Below are 19246 nucleotides of genomic sequence, written 5' to 3' on the forward strand. Positions count from 1 at the left end.
AGAAGAAAATGTAGATCAAAGTTTAAGTTCATGTTACCCATTCCTCACCCACCCCCAGAGGAAAGTGATTGAAACTTCCTTGCATCAAGATCCCTGCTTTGACCATTAAAAAAAAAAACTTTTAGGAGGAAACATTCATTTTCTCTCTTGATAAAAATCAATGGGAATATTTTCTTGGCTATTCTTGGTAGTTGGTTATTAGAATCCTTGTGCTGTCCTGTAAGTCTTGTAGAAAATCCAGTGAGCTGTGACATTGATTCCGGTAGAGGAATATAGGAAATACACATTTTTATTTTATTTGAAACACTTTTAAGATCATTTCTAAATGATGGCAACTAGACATGTAACTAATTCTGTTACAGTTCTTTACACGCATGGTGTCCACTAAGTGATAATTGATTAATATTTGTCAGTTATATTAGTATAAATGGACCCCTCTCCACTTTTAATTCTTCCATCATTATCAAATATGGATGTTTTAGTCAAAATGTGTCAAAATTGTGACAATAGTGATAGCACAATACAGAGTCAATATTTGAGAGCACCTAAATTTGCTCTTTGTTTTGCTGCCACAATATCAGTTTTCATAACACATATTCCTAGATTAAAAGGAAAGTGGTGAATTTTACATGGCAGAGTACAGAAGCTCCATATTTTTATTCATTGCTAGATAGGGTAGCTACAGTGAATAATACGGGGGGGGGGGGAAATAATGTCCATAACAAATAACAGTAACTTTCTGAAATTTCTGAAATTTCATTTTCAAATTCTGTGAAACTATATGTGAGTTCTTTTTTTAAAAAAGATTTATTTATTAATTTATACAGAACTGTGGTACAGGCCAGAGATTCGGAAGGTGAGAGGGTCCACCAGGGACAGAGTGGGGAGCAGAACAGGCAGATCGACGAAGTACACTGCTGAGGGAGCAGCAGGCGGGCAGGAGAGGTCTTGCCACGCCATGTGGTCACCTCCAGGGCAGGCGGGGATTGAACTCATGCGGAAGTGGCTTAAGCTTCTTAGTGCAGTGCTTTAACCCGCTGCGCCACCAGGGAGGGCGCAATTTTAACATCATTCATAAAAGTTTTGACTAGTTGGGTGATACCTTAGAAATAATCTAGACACAATCTGTACATACTTAATGAGCAGGGAACGATGACTGCTGACATCAATTAAACTTTTGGTTGCAAGGATCATTAATAGCAAGGCCTGGATTACAATCCAGTCACCTTCCTGCTAGTTCTATACCTAAGTGTTTGTTTCACCTTTTTATTCATTAATTAAACTTGTCCTTGCTTTTCAGGAACTGTCTCAAGTGGATTAGTGTCGATAAGAGATGACCAGTTAAATTCTCATTAACACTTTCATCCCCCATCTAGGCCATCCATATAAATGTGCCCCAACCCCTCCTATCAGATCACAAACCATTTAGCTTTGTCCTGAACTTCACAGTTTTTCTTCCGAGTTCATGCTTTTTTTTCCTTCTCTTAAACCTACTATGTTATCTCTCTAAAGAGTTTTATGCCAACGTTTTATTTTTATATGACATGGTTTTGACCCATGTTTAAAATACTATTACTTATTCACATAGTGTCTAATGAAAATCAGAAGGATTCTTTGACACAAATGAGTAGAATAATGAGATTACTCACTAATGTAAGCGGGCAGAATGGGTGTGGATGCTTCAAGAAAGAAGGGAAGGATGAACAAGAGTGAGGGAGGTAGGGGAAAGAAGGGAGGAACTTACATGGAAAAAAACCAAAAGCAACAATTTTTCTGAGAAATGATGAAAGTTGTATGAGCTACTTTTGTCATTTTTGAGAAATAAAAATATTTTTACTTTTTAGAAGTTAACTCAATTTAAGGTTTTTTTTTTGCTGTATTTCTTTATATAAAAAGAAAACAACCAAGTTTGATAAAAGATGAGATGTTCACAGTCAAAATAATTTATTCTAGTTAAGGTTTGTCACTGAACCTGCTTTATTGGTCTTTTGTTGTTGTTTTTTAAATCTGCTGGTAAATAGCAGTTGGAATCGCCACACGAAGAGCGGGTATCTAATGCCTTACATTCTGTGGAGGTGGAGTTACAGAAACTAACAGAGATCCCTTGGCTTTATTATATTTTACACCCAAATGAGGATGAGGTATGTAAAGTTCAGTCTCTTTCTTTCTTGATGTCTATTTTATGATTCTTTGTAGAATCTGAGCGTATCTTTTGAAAAAACAGATAAAAGAATAAACCATGTCTACTATTTTCAAATGCCCGGTTCTTGAATGAGTGAGAAGCTTCAGCGCGAACAAAGGCATTCTACAGGAATTAGTATATTTTTAGTGGTGTGAAATATTATAAACTTCTTTTTTAAGATTTATTTAGTTATGCATACAGAACTGGGCTACAAGCCAGAGGTGCAGGTGCGGTGAGAGCCTTCACCAGAGACAAAGTAGGCAAATCGATGAAGTACACTGCTGAGGGGAGCAGCAGGCGGGTCGGAGAGGTCTGCTACACCATGTGGGTCACCTCCAGGGTGGGCGATCCAACTCGCACTGAAGTGGCTGAGGCCAGCTTGCAGTGCTGCATCCTAACCTGTGCCACCAGGGAGGGCCCTACAAACTTTTTTTTTTAAGAAGTTAGCATTGTTCAACAATATCATATTTATAACCTATTTCTATGTTAGTTCTAATACCAGAGAGTGATTTTCTTCTTTGAGTACTCTGAGAAAATGTTTTCCTTGCTCATCTCAACAGGAGCCTCCTATGGATTGCACCAAGAGAAACAACAGGAGCACAGTATTTCGCATAGTGCCAAAATTTAAAAAGGAAAAGGCTCAGAAGCAGAAGACAAGTTCCCAGTCTGGTAGGTGGGCCATGCCAGGAGGGGAGTGTAACATTATGGGCAAACTATATTATTAAATGATGTTGCTTAGGTGCTGCAAGACCCTGAAATCACTAGCTAGAGATCATTGCCTAAAATTGTAATAGATGCCACGGATATTACACTATAAAATGGCCCAAAGGGTGAATTTTATTTTATATTCACCTTATAATAACTTGAAAAACTGTTCCTAACGTATGTCCAGGTGATAGCAGGGAGCTGCAGTTTCGAAGCACAGGAGGGAACCAGGTAGTCTTGGCGGCTTTGACCAGGGAGGGTGGCAGTGCCTCTTTACATGGCAGTTCAAGGCATCAGCACATAACTTGTTGTTCTTCTTCTTGGGTGTTCAAAATCAGGATTATTTTGATAAAAGGAACATACAAATTTTCATTTATTCCTTTAACTTGCTAAATGAATTACTCTGTCGCCTGTTTTAAAGATGTGTGTCATTATTTTCAACCCCTCAATGACAATCCAATGTGGCATTTATGTTCTTAAGCAAAGATTAGGTCCCCTCTTTAATGTTGTCTTTCTAGTCCCCTTTCTAACTTTCTCTAGAAATTAATTTAATGCTGTTCTAATGCAAAAGCACCTTCAAGTTTTGTGTATATTATGGCAGAATCAGTTCACTTTATACACCTTTTCTGTTAGCTTTCTCATTCAAATGTGATATATGGCTTTATTTGGGACAATCATAGAGCAGCTATGAAAGGCATCTTAAAACCAAATATTGTAAATAAATAGGCCTTTATTAAACTGATGTGCAATAAATATAAGGGAATGATTATATATACTGACAAATAAGAACCCACCTTAGCAGAACTAAGGCTTTAAATGATGTTCAATTGATTTATCAACATGTTTTACTATACTTACCAATAATTATCAATGGTATTAGAATCAAATAAAGCAATGTATGAAATCAGCAAAACTTAAAACAGAAAAATTTGCATGCCTTATCAGATTTTAAGTACAATTAGCATTTGTAGCACATTTCTCACTCTAACTAGTTTCATAGATGGCTTATGAAAACCATTAACACGTATCTAGACCTTGCACTACAGATCAAATCATGAGGAAAACATTGTTATATGTATTATGTGGTTTGGGTAGTTTCAAGGAGGACATTGAATTAAAGCTAATGGCTCGGGTACACAGCTGTGAATGTCTTTGTGTAGTCAGATCACCTTGTTGAATGATGACCAAAATCTGCATGGAAAAATGGAATTATAGTTTTGTTGTTAACCTTTTCCTTTGCAAGCACTGCTGCTGCTATACTCTGGTTTGCATCTTCTTTGGCCAACCTTTGCTTTGTAATGCATTGAGCATGTAGAAATTAAGGGGGTTTTGCTCTTTGGTAGTTCAGAAATGGGGCACAGAGGAAGTTGCTGCTTGGCTGGATCTGCTCAATTTGGGAGAATACAAAGAAATCTTCATTCGTCATGACATCAGAGGGGCAGAACTTTTGCATCTGGAAAGGCGAGATCTTAAGGTATTTCTTTTGTGCTACTCTTCTGCTGTTGAAAATTTTCTTGCAAAATGAACCCTTTCTCTTGCACCTCTGCTGTTATGTGCTTGTAGCTTGGCTGATGTTATGCAAACATGTAGTAATCTAATCTGCATTGCTTGTGGTCTGACTTCCTTGTATGCTTTTAAAACAAGACCATCAACAATATTTTCTTGTCAAAATCATTCTCCACCTATCACAGCTAAAGCTCAGCATGGTTTCTTTTTGCCTTCATTTGTATGGCTGTTCCAGTGCTAATATTTCTAAATGGATCCATGTTTTCATAAACTCATTTTATTGGATCAGCATGAAAGGTAATAATTATTGATGGCAATTAATGAAACAAATCTAAAATAGATTAACAACTAAAAATTAGTTCAAAATCAGACCCGTCTACTATCTGGAACTAGATAGTAGTTAAGTATTTACTTAGAATCGCAGGATTTGTTGTATTTCTAAATTGACCTTTCATTGGTCATATGAACACCTAGACCAACAAATACAAATTTCATTTCTATGACTGTTAAGATAATATTGTTCTCAAAAGAAATGCATTGTTTCTTTAATCAATGAAGTCAACATTACAACTTGCTTTTGCTAGAAAGCAACTCATTAGTTATGATAGGAAAAGAAAGCCATTAATTCCTGATCTGCAACAATTCTGTTTTAACCTTTGGGTGGAGACTCAGTGTCGAAATGATCAAAGTAGTCTAGCCTGTCCCAGAGCAAGGAATGGAATTTTATCCTGTTATATTTTGTAATCACAAGATGCCATTTTAGAATTCCAGGTGGACTGAGATGCAGTAACAAAGCCTTCAATAGTTGTTGCAGAAATCCCTTGTCTATAGACCAAGTTCTAACATGCATAGAATTATGATTCAGTTAAATGCGTAACAAATTTATAAACTGTTGTGACTTTATGTTAGCAGGAATGTTTGAATAGATAATGAGTATTAAGTATGTATACTTGACACAGTTATAGTTTCAGCACATCAAAAAGTGAATGCCACTTATACCTAAACATTTATAATAAAAATTATAGATTAATTATCTTAGTTGAAAGTCCCATATCTGAAATATAGTAAAATAATCAGCATTAGAATTTTTATAGCAAAGGTTGACTTCAAAACATAAAATGAGTGCACTAAAAAAGTAAATGGAATAGGTCATTATATCTAATATATTTATATAGCTTTTAATATCCTTAGACAGCAAAATTTATTAAATAGCTACATCTATTTATGCCAGTTTCTCAATATATTATGCCAGCTTTTCTTACGTGTTATCTCCCCTCTGGAAGTTTGCATTTCATTTACCATGACTAAGCACATATTTAAAGAAAACAATGTGGGTATGTGTGCATTTACGTGTGTGTGCTCATTTACACACAGTGAGTGAAACAAATACAGAATGAAAATACAAAGCTCATGTATATACTAATTTACAGTTAGAGTGATATATCCTGACTGGTAAGAAGAATAACAATGCGGAGAAGATGGTTAAGAATAGTTTTAGTATACACTTTCTGTTTAGCTTTTCATGGGATTTTTTTTGTCCTATTCTAAAACAGTGTGGAAGAGAGGCAAAGGAAAATAATTTTATAGGCAGAGTCTTATGTAATACAAAATCACGAAGCTGGAAAATGAACTTGTCTTGTGTAATTGTAACTGTCAGGGAATAGGTGGGATTACCTACTTCTAGATGATCTCCATTCCCACTGCTTCCAGTATTGTCTATGAATATACCAAGGATTCACAAGTCTCTGTCTCCAACACTCACCCCATTTGTCAATGTGGTATTTTATCAGCCTTGCTATTTGATATTTGCCGATCACACAGATATCAATCTCAATATGTCTAAAAAGGAACTTTTGATCTTCTACCCACCTCCATTCTGCCCCTTATAAGCTCCATGTCTTAGTATATCATTCTTCTCTCTCCAGGTGCTTGAGCCAGAGAAACCAAAGGTCTTTGTTGACATCTTCCTTTTCCCTCTCATTTTCTACCTAAAGCATCAAGCCTATCACCAAATCACCCACCCATGTCTATTTATCTGCTTCCCGCAATCCTCCATGCTAGTGACATATGCAAGGTCAGCAGCTTCTTGCTGACTTCACTGCACTCTTATATCTATCTGCAGGCCCTTAACCTCATTGTAACTGATGATATTTTAACATCACTTTTCTGCTTAAAGCCACTCAGTGGCTTCTAACTGCTATTAGAACAAAATTCACACTTTTATGAGACCTATGAGGAAGGTTCTGCTTATTTATTCAAATTGTTTCAAGGTCACTGGCCTGTACTTGGCCTTATTTCATTTGTTTAAAAATGTTAAACTTTTTCTCATCTTAGAGACCTTTGCTTTTATAGTATACTTCCCCCACTACCTGTCACCTGTCTGTCTCCTGTTCAAATCTTGTCTCCTGTGTGTCTTCCTTATGACCAAAACCATTAGAGATAGCAATGCCACACTCTAAAGATGGGAATAGGAGAAATATATATATATAGTGTGTGTGTAGTTTGACAACAGATGGATTGATGGCAATATTTCCCATTTGGGAAGACAGTAGAAGAAAGTGAAGGACATCAAAGAAAATGGTAAAAACAGCAATTTTTGTTTGGTTGGCCTTTGTTTCCACTTGGAAAGTTGTGGATGTGTGGCTAGAATGATAACTAAATAAATTGAATATCAAAACATACTTCTGAAAAGATAGGCCAATCCATTCAAAGCATGAGTAATAAGGGACATGATAAAATTAAGAAAGGGTAACCAATGTCCTGGCATGGCTTCATCACAGCCTAACTCCTAGAATACGTGGAAGTATTAAGTGCAAACGGAAGGAAAATAGAGCTAAGGGTTACCATAACTCTAAGGAAACATGCAGCTCATTGTACCAAAATAGTGATTCTGAGTAGAGTTTGCCTCACCCAGAGAAGCTTGAACAAGGAGCTGTGGATGCTGTGGCCAGATGAACGATGTTCTCTCTAAGATGTAGCAGCCACTCAGTGTGCTGTTTTACCGAGGGGATGCAAGGCTGGGCCCCCATCTCCATGATCTGTGACTTGGGCAAGTAAATAAATGTCTCCCAAGTTTTAGCTGATTTCTTTTTTAAAAATTTTATTCTTGAGGATACAGTGTGCAGATGACCTTAAAAAGCATTTAAAATAGCGCCTCCCCAGTGGTGCAGGAGTTAAAAGTCTCAGTGCTCCCATACTATTGCCAGCCACTTGGGTTTGCTCCTCTCACTGAGGCTTCTCCAGTTTCTTCCTGTTGCTCCCCTCAGCAGTGTATTTCAGCACATCTGCCTGTTCTGCTCCCCACTTTGTCTCTGGTAGGTCCTTGGACCTTCCCACACCTCTGGTCTACACCTCCCATCTTATATGCATAAATGAATAAAAATCTTTTAAAAATAGTAGTTAATAGGAATTTTCTTTCTTTCTTTCTCTCTTTTTTTTAAGATTTATTTATGCATCCAGAGCTGGGGTACAGGCCAGAGGTGCAGGGGCAGTGAGAGGATTCACCAGAAACAGAGTGGGCAACAGAACAGGCAGATCGACGAAGTACACTGCTGAGGGGAGCAGTGGGCCAGTCAGGAGACGTCTGCCAAGCCATGTGGGTCACCTCCGGGGCAGGGATTGAACTCATGCTGAAGTGGCTTGAGCTTCTTAGTGCTGCACTTTAACCTGCTGCACCACCAGGGAGGGCCCGGAATTTTATTTCTTAGTCTACCGTGTTACCTGAAGTACAAAGAATATTTAAATGTTTTACTGAAGTCAAGGACTCTAAAGTGCAATTAGAAAAATGCATTTGCATTCCAAAGTTAGATAAAGGGCTCTGGCATCTTCCAGGATTGGGCTTGTTTTAAAGCTTATTTTAACACAAACTCAGGAGATGTATAGTTCCTTTAAGATTAATTGTGCACAACCTCTATCATATGAGAAGATATTTTTCCAGGTTAGTTAAATTTATAAAAATATTACCCTGAAATTATATCAAATGAGTACTGACTCTGAGAAAAGTATCTTGCAGAAGGATTTAGAATCTTGGTAGCATAGCTACTAAAAAAATTTAAAGAGCCCGTAAAGAACATGGAGAGAAGGGGAGGAAGAAGCAGGGAGAGAGAAGTGGGTGGGTGTGTGGACTTAAAACAATTTTAACTATTTCACTTAAACATTTTAAAATAGAGAAACCAAGGGTCAGGAAAATGATAAAACTTGCAAGTTGACCATAGATCTGAGGCCTACACAAGGGAAAGGAAAAGAGAAGGGTCAAAAGAAGAAAGGGGAGATCGGAAAGGACCATGGTGCTATGGTGGTGTTAAAACCATGGAAACTACACAAGAGTGGAGAAATCAAGCACTGTTCAAAAATGAAGAATGACATAAGAACATAAGCAAATTTTTAAAGTAAATAAATTGCAGAAAAATAAAAATAAAAGTTTCAAATAAACTGTGCTCTTAATTTACAAAATAAAATGACCATTTGTAATCTATCTTCTTTGGTATCTTAGAGTCCTATTTTCTGGACTGCTTTGGAAGTCATCTTATTACTAATTTTCAAATGTTTCAGACTATTTTGAAAGGGAGCTATTTGACATCAGTTATAAGCAAACTGATGTCCATCATATTAAAGAAGTTACAGGATTTGGAACTAGAAAGATTTTTTCATTACAGATTTAGGTAACAAGCACTGATATCTTTCTCTAGGACTTTAAAGAAAGATATCCTTTCCTTTAAGCTTACTCTTTTAGCACGCACTAAGGAAATGTAGTTGCCTTAAGACTGATTATGGATGACCTGGTGTCTTTGGCAATTTTTAACCCTTTTAATTTTTAAGATAGGAAATGTTATAGCTATCTTGGGTTTCATCCATTCCTGTAAAAAGTGTTTATTTGCCAACAGTCTGCTATGAGCTGTATGTACATTCTGCCACCATCATTGGTTTCTGAAAATTAAATATTTTCGTATATATCCCTGATAAGAATATCGTTCACTAAAGAACAAGGAGAGTTCTGAGGGAAAGGAGCCAAAAGTGGAGGAAAAGCATCAGCCCATAGATACCCGTGTTTAGGTAACTTCATATACACATACATTACGAAGTGTAAACAATATTCACGTATTTCAAACTAAAACTATAAGAAGCAACTATAAAGCCATTGACATCCCAAATGTAAGGAGTGGTGCCTTCCCTTAGATCAGCCCTACTTTGAAGTTCAATGTTTTATCAAGGAAATATATTGTTGCCTAGAAATGAGTGAGGATGCCCTGTTGTCGTGTCATTTTCTTCAGAACCCTCTAAGGATCTGTATGTCCTTTACATGGAAAAGAAAAAGAATAAACTAAATTAATTTTCACTCTTGAAGAACTGCCATTGTATATAACTTTTGAAGATGCTACATTTAAGAGTTTGCATAAGATGTGTTGTATTTTTAATGGGTTATTAATTTTTTTGTTTTATGCACTTTTCTGATTTTCACTGCACTGAACACTGACTATAAAATAGAATAAATGGAGCAAATGCTATGTTACTTGATAGTTAAATATCAGTTTTCTCTTGTCGATAAAAGAACCTTCCTTCCTCTCCTCCCTTCCTCTCTCTCTCTCTCTCTTTTTTCTTTTCTTTTTTAGGACCTGGGGATACCGAAGGTCGGTCATATGAAGCGAATTCTCCAGGGAATTAAGGAACTTGGAAGGAGTACTCCCCAGTCTGAGGTGTAATCACATTGGTGCTATTCCTTGGAAGAGAAATAATTGCCAGTCAATACAAAGTTCTTGGAAGCAATGGCTGACCTTGTAGTTTTCTGCCTAGAGAAGTAAGCACCTCTGAAACACCTCTATGGTTTGATTTTTTTTTGTGGGTGAAAATTTTGATTTGAATAATAGAAACTATTTTTGTGCCAAATAATTACATTCCATGAAATAATTTTCTTATTGGGCCAACTTGACATGTTCAAATATATTAGTAAAATGATAGGAGGGATCTCAGGCAATTGCCTCATCTCAAAGGTGGAACCGCAAAAGGCGTACTTTCTTTCAACTGGTCAGATGAAATATTCTTACTGTTCAGCTGCCTAAGAATATGTGGCTAAAATTTCTTAGGTTTCATTATTGGAGGCCTTGGCTTTCTCTTTAAAATCATTGGCCGGAAGGTTAAACCATAAATTGAGCTGTATTTTGAGTGTTAGATTGGTATCACATCAGATTTTTAGGGATCAGTGCTCAAAGAATGTGGTGTAGACCCTTCAAATACTATGAATGAATGCAAATCCTAATGCACGAAGTTCCTGCCTGAATTGTCTCTTTTTCTTGCATGTCACATCTAATATTATAACACTTTAACAGCTTTAAGTCAGTTTTAATGGAATTTAATTTATTACTCTCTGAGTACTTTTTTGTTGGCTAAAGGCACTTTTTCTCCTTTGATGTGGAATTTTCCACAAATATTCTGTATCTAAGATTTTGTGAACCTGTGTCTGTGCCATAATCAACAAATATCTTACCTAAGCCAATTTTATTTCAACCTGTCAAACAATGGTGTGCACATTTAAAAAAAATTCTCTGGATATTTTCATAAAATTACATGTTCTGTTGCCTATCAACAGCTGTTAGAGTTTTCTAAACCATTTTGTCTTACTTGCCTTTCCATTTTAATAATTATTTATATTCTGTTTGCACTTATATTATGGTAGACTGTTGATGTCCCAGGATTTCCCCATGTGTCAACTAAGATTTGTATACTGATTGGTCATAAAGAACCACCTACTAGCTAAAGTGACTCTTAACATGACCTTCCTAACAAAAAAAGATTTAAATTTTTTCTTAAGGGCTTTACACCACCATTATCATTTCATTTAATTCTTATATCCTATCAAATGGAGATTATTTTCCTTTTTCTAAACCACTATACTTCCGTGTAACTAATTAGGAGTCAACATTATGAGGATCCAATCTTTAAAAGCCAAAGGCATACATATCAAAAAGATCACACAAATATCTTCAGTTAAACTTTCTTTAAAAATATATACCAAAAAATTGAATTGTAATACTTGCAAATCTTCTATCATAGAGAAGTAAACATGGTGTTTACTCCGTGGTGACATAAAGTAGCCTTCTAAGTAGGTGCTCAGTAGCTGCTCATGCCCATGTATACACGCATACAGGCACAAACACGCGTGCATATATACATAAAAACATATTTATATACACACCTATATTTATATGCATAACCACACTAACGTACATGTAGTCTTGACATATACTCTCATTTATATTTTGTAGAGAATTATTTGCCAAATGTTTAAAGAGAGATATTAATGGAAGCGCCTTTAAAGTGAACTACTGTCAGTCATTTTATGCAAGGAGTTTAAGTATCTGATACTTTTTCCTTATTTATTATTCGAGTATTTGACTATCAGTAACATCCCCAAATGAGCCTATCTTAAAAATAAAGAAACATGCCAGATTTCTGACCAAATCTGACTATATGTTTTCCCTAAGTTGTCAGTAAATGGAAAATTTCCAAAGGAAATGATATCAAGTCGCATATCCATGTGAAAAGCTCTCCACTTAATAACTTCCTTTTTTCCATACCTGTGAAAGTAAAGGTCTACTTTTCTAGTTAGCCCCTCTTTCAGCCCCCACCCTGCATAGTGTCTTGCTCTCCCCAGCACTTTCCTGTGAGCTCAAAAAGATGATGCCAGGTACTCAGCTTTACCAAAAAAGTAAAAGTGGGAAGCCCAGAGAGAGGAATTCTGAAAAAGAATTAAGATAAAAATCTTCGTTGATTTTCACTTTCCTAACTGCCCCTTTCCCTATAGAAAAAATAGATCTTCAAACTTTCTAGGTGTTGTTGGTTTCATGCTTAGGTAACATCTCTCATATATGCTGCGACTCATTTCATGGAATCCTTCGTTACTATAATTTTCCTGCAAATAACTTTTGGGTGAGGAATATTCTTTTAAATGATAATTTTATTATTTCTATAGAGTTAAATGGCAGCTACTTTTCCTATACGTCTTCTGTGTATGACTGTGTAGGCACCAAATCACATCACTTATACCCATTTCCTATGACAGTGTCCACCGAAGTCCTCAGGCCCCTTGTCAGTGTCACAAAGGAACCAAAAGAAGGTAGAAAGAGCTTCTCCATGGAACCTGATCACAGGTCTGGAGAGTGCAGGGAGAGCCCCTGTACTTTGATCCATGTTTAAGCCAAGGTGGAAAGCTCATTCTGGCTCCTGCAGTTGTCCTTCCCACTTCTGCCCAGTAAGCTCCAAGCAACTGGGTCATTCTGAAGGGGAGTTTGGGAAATCACAGCTAATATCCACTCTCTTTTCATCTTAGTTTCCGAAGAGAAACTCAAGTAAGATGGGGTAAAGGTCAAGCCTGAGTAAAGTTTCTTGGAGCACTCCCATTTCCCCCCCAGGAATCCACTCCCTGTCTGACTTTCTTCCCCACTCCCTGACTATCTGTTCTTTCATCTGACAGTACAGTGAGCGCTTCTGAAATTCATGCTGCAGTGCTGCCCTCTTCTCATCAATTATCCCACAAAATGGTTCCATCTCCTCACCTTAAGCACTCATTGAAGGTCATCAAACAAAGTATTAGGGAGAAAACTATTTAAAGAAATTAATTCTACATTTCATAAAAAGATACTTGCTAATCTAATTGCTGGACTAGATGATTTGGGGACCAGCACATATATATTGCCCTACGAAGCGAGTTGTGAAGGTTTAGATCCATGTCGTCCAGTATCATAGCCACTAGCCACATGTGGAAATTTAAATTTAATTAATAATTTAGTTTTTAGCTGGCTAGACACATTTCATGTGATCAGTGACAACCGTGGATGGTGGATATGTTAAGCAGTCCACCACTGCAAAAATTCTGCTGGAGAACACTGGTGGGTCATTGCTACTCAGAACGTGGTGCAGGAGAAAAAGCATCCCTACCCTCTTGTAAAAAAAGCATTTCTACCCCTTAAAGAAATCAGAATCTCAGGTCCACTCCTACCTACTGAATCAGAAATCTTCATTTTAACATTCATCCAGTGATTACTACTGACCTAATACATTTGATCTCTCCTAAATATCAGGGATTTGAGATTTTTCAGAAGAGCCTCAGAAAAGCTCCCTCCCCAGCTCACTGTTCCCTGTTCATTTTCCAGCTATTCCCAGAAACTAGCTGAAATTCACCACCCTAGCTAAATTTCCTTCTCAATCTTTATTCCTAATTCTGGTTCTCCAAGAGTCCTCCCTATCCTGTATTTTCATATCTAGGGTGGGACACAGCTGGCCTTTCTCCAGGCCCTCACATTTGCTCAATTTGATTCTCATGTGACAATCTCACTTCTCTACAACTTAAGTCACAGGAACATTTCAGAAGAATATGCTCTGAGATAGGGACTTGTCAGACTTCTACAACTTGTACATTTTACTTTTCTTATCAATAGGTCATCCTGTGGACATAGTTCATGGTTGAGGACACCCAGAAGTACAATAGCATTAAATGAATCATTGGACATGCAAAAAATAAATAAATAAATAAACTAAAATGATTATAAGTAAGATGAATGCATCATTAAAGCCCTCAGAGAAGGCATGTTTGCTAAATTGTGATGTTTTTTGCTAACTTATCTTGATTTTCAGAAAGTTAATAATTCTTTCAAGTAGTGCCTGAAAAATAAGTCATTTTCTTGACCCTTAATATACAACATAGTTATTTCTATAAGATCTTTCCAATGATTTATTATGATTAATTCATCACTTAATATTTTTTATATACCAATATAATATACTAACACATTTCTGCTTAGAGATCCTTAGTTTAATTTAGTGAATAAAGAGAGCTCTATTTTAACCTTCATGGAAATTATTTTAACAAGAACTGAGCAAGAAAACACTCACCCAAAGCTATGACTTAGAAAATTATAGTGGAAACCTGCACATGTCATTTCTCGACCAAACCATCTTTTAACTCTAACTGGACTGACAGTATAGTGGACTTTTATATTATACAGTTGTGAATTCTTTAAGAATATAGCTTTTCAATAAGCTGTAGAAACATTGCATCTTTCAACCTTGGTGTCTAGAATCTGCCCTGCCCCTTCTTCTCAAAATGAACTCATCCTACATTTTTCAGATGCTTGTGGTGGTTTTATAACCCCAAGTTCCTTAAATTAGTGGAAAGAAGATTGAGAAGTGATGTCACAAACTTGACACCTAGACTCCTCCGCCACCTTCCTGGGGATTTCCCACAGTGTCTGACTGAACCTTTCTCCCTTTCCTCTGGTTGTCCACACCAAGTGTGTTGGGGCTTGGAATTTTTTTTTGTCTCTGCTGTGGGCATGTTCTCACTGACTTCTGTTTAGCAAGCTCTGTGTCAGATGGGTCGTAGGATGCCATTGCCATAGGATGCCTTTCTAAAGAAACAGCCAAACAATCTAAAAGGCAATGATTATTGATTTTAATTATACAAACATTGATTTTTATCTTTAGTATTGTGTATTTTTTTTCTTCCAGTTTTGTTTAGAGATATGACTGTTAGAAGAAAAAATTCAAAAGGTTTATCATTTCAGAGAACTGAGAGATTAAAAGACAGCTGGACTGTATCTATTTGAATACTTGTTTTTGTTATTTTCAAGAATAACTGAGCCTATATTAAACTCAGTAACAGTAATAAAGATAAGCCCATATTACTACTATAGGTGAACAGATCAGTTCCTTTTATCTAGCTAAGATATTTTATTTACATATATTTATACTCTTTCACTTTTTATGCACTTCCAAACTTTAGTTGGAAAAAGAGAAACCAACCCACTACTTAGGTTATAAAATCTCTACATAAAGTATTTCTTTGCAGCTACAACTTATTCATTGTATAGGAATTTATAAATAGTCTTGGTATTTCATAGGAACTGCATTTCATGAGTAAATTAACCAAATCTAAAGAAACATAAGATTACTTTTAAAAATGCATTAAAGTAAAAGTTTCATACTCAGTTGATAATGCCACTGACATAGGATAATGCAGTTAGATATACAAGCTAAAGGAAAAAGAATCTATTTTGTGATCCTAACTGTCTGATTGCACTATTGTTTACCACAGCTTAGCCATATCTATTTCTGTATTCTCAGTATTAAGCTGATATGTAGCTCAAGATTTCTTACCGTTCTGGTAACTGGTAACTAGTATTGTAAAAGGTTTTGGCATTGTAATATTCCCAGATTTGTGAGTTATATATTGTATATGGAAAATGACTGATGAATTGGAGTAATATATTTATCTAGAGCTGGGAAAGTACAATAATTATTTTCAAATCTCAAGTAAGTTGTATTAATTTTTTTCTTCCTTTTAAGTAAGATAAAAAGTCTCTTTATCATGTCTATTTATACAACATGTTTCTCCTTTTACTGGTTTTATTAATTTTCATATTACAGTTTTTCTTATCTTTTTATGCCAAAATAATTATGCTGGTTAGTCAGACTGTCAAGATGTCTTTTAATATGCTGGAATCTTGACAAACAAAATATTTAATAACAAACTGGCTTTGTATATTTTGTGGCTTTAAGACAGGAATTTTACCTTCAATTCTCTAAACGAGGCAGTGCTGGCATCGGCCAAGTTAATAATAGTACTCAATCATCAGTAGAAGGTTTTCAAAAGTTGTATAAATCAGTGCATTTATTTATTATGTTGTAAAACAATCTGTATTCAAAATACATATTCTAGCTCTATTACACTGTTAGAGTATATATAAACCATAACTCTGTTAACTATTTACTTATGTACTTGAAATACTCATTTCTGTCAAACAGATGCCCAACTTTTTTCCTTACCAACAAAAAAAAAAGTATTCTAGCACCCACAGGTAACTGAATAGTAATAAGGACTTTGTTAAAAAATGATCTTTCATGTTGAAAATACATAGGACTAAAGATGCAAAGCCAAAATGAAATCACCAAATTAAGAATTTAATATAGCCACAGCGCTATTATGTTATTTTTTGCCAATGTGTATTTTATACTGAGGTCAGAACTTACTTTCTGGGGTAAATTTTCAATTTTAGAATGAAAGAGTTCTGTGATTATATTGCCAATATGATCTTTAGATGAAAACATGTCACAAGCATTTAGCAGCCAGCTTTTGGTTCTAGGGAGTCTGTTTTTAACACATGCTTGCATTTGAGTTTGGACTGCTTCTCAAATGGTGATATGAGAGGTTACTCCCTATCATTATTTTTTGTTTTCTCAGTTATTGCAACTTAAATTGAATTTTTGAATTATTTCTACTTAGGAATATTCTTATTCAATTGTTGAAAAACTAAAAATTAAAACTGAATGTCACAACATACAAACAGAATAACATTGCCTATTTTGGGGGAAGACAAAAAAGCTATTCTGAGTTAAGTTGAGGTAGTATTGTATACCAAAGAAATCACTTTAATAAACCCTGAATCCAACTGTTTTATTGTTTTTACAGTAAAAGCAGTAGATGAATTGTGGGTTATTTAAGAAGTACAGTAGTAGGAGATTAAATAGGAATTAGTTTACTATGATTTTAAAGAGTTTTGTATTCACCTTAACCATAGTGCATGCAATTATTGAAGGCAGGGAAAAGAAAACACTTCAGAAACATGGAAATTAAAGGAAATAGGAGCTCGATCTGTACCAGAATCGGTTAAGGAATTTTCATCTGGATGCTCTAAGTTCATATTATTTATTTGGGGAAATGCTAAGAACTCACTTCCAAACTCTTCAATAGTTTAGAATCATTTTATTTTTTTCTATACTCACCTCAGACAGCCATTTTATAGCAAGTGCTGTGTGTGTGTCAAGTCTTTTCTTAGATTGACTACCCAAAGAGAAAACTGTCTCTTTAAGTCAGTGGTTAAAAAACCACTATGGTTTTTCCCTTGTTTGGCCCTGTCATGTAACGTACTGTCTGTACTAAGTGAATTCTGGATAGTTTCCTCCCTGTTTCTTCCAAGACTGGGTCTCTGACGTGGGGTGATACTCCCTCATGCAAAATACCTTCTAAATTTCTTGTAAAGAAACTAGAGATTGTCTTTATTACTGCCATAATGGAAATCTGAGTGTCATTAAAGGAAATAAATTAAAATAATTTAGCTAAGGGATATTGACTACTTATACTTGACATTCAAATTCAGCCACTCTCTGATCGTTAATGTAAAGATTTTTTTGCTACCTCTGTAATTTTTATAACATAAGATAACTAGAGCTCTTGTTGCATCTCCTTCCCCTGAAAATGTTGAAATTAGAAGGTGCAAACTGCAAACTGAATGTGTAACAGAAAAACTGAATCAGAACTCATGAGAATAATAGTCTGATCTGTCTTAATGACACAGCTTAGTTTTCATAATGACAGATCTCTAAATGATGATTTCAGAATGACTGATACAGTGACTAGAAAAAAAAATTATTTTTCTGGAAATTTGCTCCTCACAGGGACCTGATAGACATGTGATTTTGCACAATTAAGGTGAACTATAGCATTAGTCAGATCCTGTTTATAGATATAAACTGAATTTGTGTCATTTTATATCACTCATAATGTATGAGTATTTCATTTTTTAATTCAAATGTAAGAAGTCTTGTTTGCCACAGTTACCACCTCTTGTGGTATGTAATAACTAAAAACTGTTACCTAGGAGTCCGTTTTTCTTTTGTGATTCTATACAGCCATTATAAAATATTTCAAAATTATGATGTTACAGTAAAAATCTCTTTGAACTGAATAATTTCTAAAATTAAATAGAAGTCCAAAATGCATGTAATTAAATTTAAATGCCCTCTTTCTTCTCTCATTTAATGGACATTTTCCTATCTTCTCTATACTTGGCACTTGACTGGATGCTGGGGATACAAACAAAATAAGGCATAGCTTTTGTCTGGTAAAGTTCAAGTTTGTTTGCACAGTTGTTTTTCTATGTCTGTTTAAAAATTTAGAGGACTTTTTCATTAAATTGTTTTTTACTGAGGTAACAGTCTATAACACCTTTGTTTTCGGGGTATAGGTTGATGCCTCTGAGAGGTAAGCTACCACACCACACATACTGTCAAAGCCCCAATAACCTTTTACATAGTTCCATTGCCCTCCCCCAACTGTCTTTCTCCCTCCTCACCCCCCCTACCCCAACACACACCCATCTCCCTATCAGCTGTCATCTTCCTCTGGTAGCCTTAGTTGTGCAGTCAGACTTAAGGGGATGCTTTGATTTGTCTGTCCCTTTGCTTTGTTTCTTTATATTCCACATGTGCGTGAAACCATCTGATATTTATCTTTCTCCTTCTGATTTATTTCATTTCACCTAGTCCTCTTTGCTCCATTCATGTTGTCACAAATTGCAAGATGTCATTTTTTAATAGTGAAGTAGTATTCCATTGTGCCTTTTTACCACATCATCTTTATAACCGGATCTGTCATGCATTTAAATTGTTTCCATTAGCACTATTATAAGTAGTGCTGCAATGAAGATAGGAATGAATATACCCCTTCAAATTACAAAGGGCATTTTTTAAAACAAGTGTTTTTCAGGTTATTTCAGAGTAGTCTCCTTCCATCAAAAAACTAACCAAATTTTGTGTAATAAGGAAGTGATCCCATTTTTATGTGTAATTTTTTTGTATTTTTAGGTCATCTGCAGATAATGTTTGACCGTCATTTGTCAATTACATCTTTCATCAATCCCATAGAACCCTGTTTCAACAACCATAGGTGCTATATGTGACCCATATGACTAATAATGTTATAGAATATGAGTGAAATTTCAGGTCCATTTTAAGAAGGGATATATCCTGATTAGCGACTCACCAAAATATATAAGCTATGCTTGTGAACCCACAGTAGAAAGA

At 35.6% G+C, this 19246-nt stretch overlaps 1 protein-coding gene across 4 annotated transcripts in view; it reads left to right on the forward strand.

The window, feature by feature from the left end:
* The window catches only part of DGKH (diacylglycerol kinase, eta), a 143903-nt gene extending 125216 nt beyond the window's left edge, over positions 1-18687 (forward strand). For 3 of the 4 annotated variants that reach the window (XM_004680127.2, XM_012723201.1, XM_012723203.1), the window contains 3 exons: positions 2022-2141; positions 2743-2851; positions 10003-18687. In XM_004680127.2, the coding sequence (XP_004680184.1) occupies positions 2022-2141; positions 2743-2851; positions 10003-10055 (282 nt within the window). In that variant the 3' untranslated portion in view covers positions 10056-18687. Of the gene's footprint in view, positions 1-2021; positions 2142-2742; positions 2852-4230; positions 4362-10002 lie in introns of all 4 variants that reach the window. The other variant, XM_004680126.2, reaches the window with a different exon arrangement.
* The last annotated feature ends 559 nt before the right edge of the window (positions 18688-19246 follow it).

This window comes from Condylura cristata, unplaced genomic scaffold, assembly GCF_000260355.1.
Source record: "Condylura cristata isolate star-nosed mole 26May11 unplaced genomic scaffold, ConCri1.0 scaffold00010, whole genome shotgun sequence".
NCBI classification, from domain to species: domain Eukaryota; kingdom Metazoa; phylum Chordata; class Mammalia; order Eulipotyphla; family Talpidae; genus Condylura; species Condylura cristata.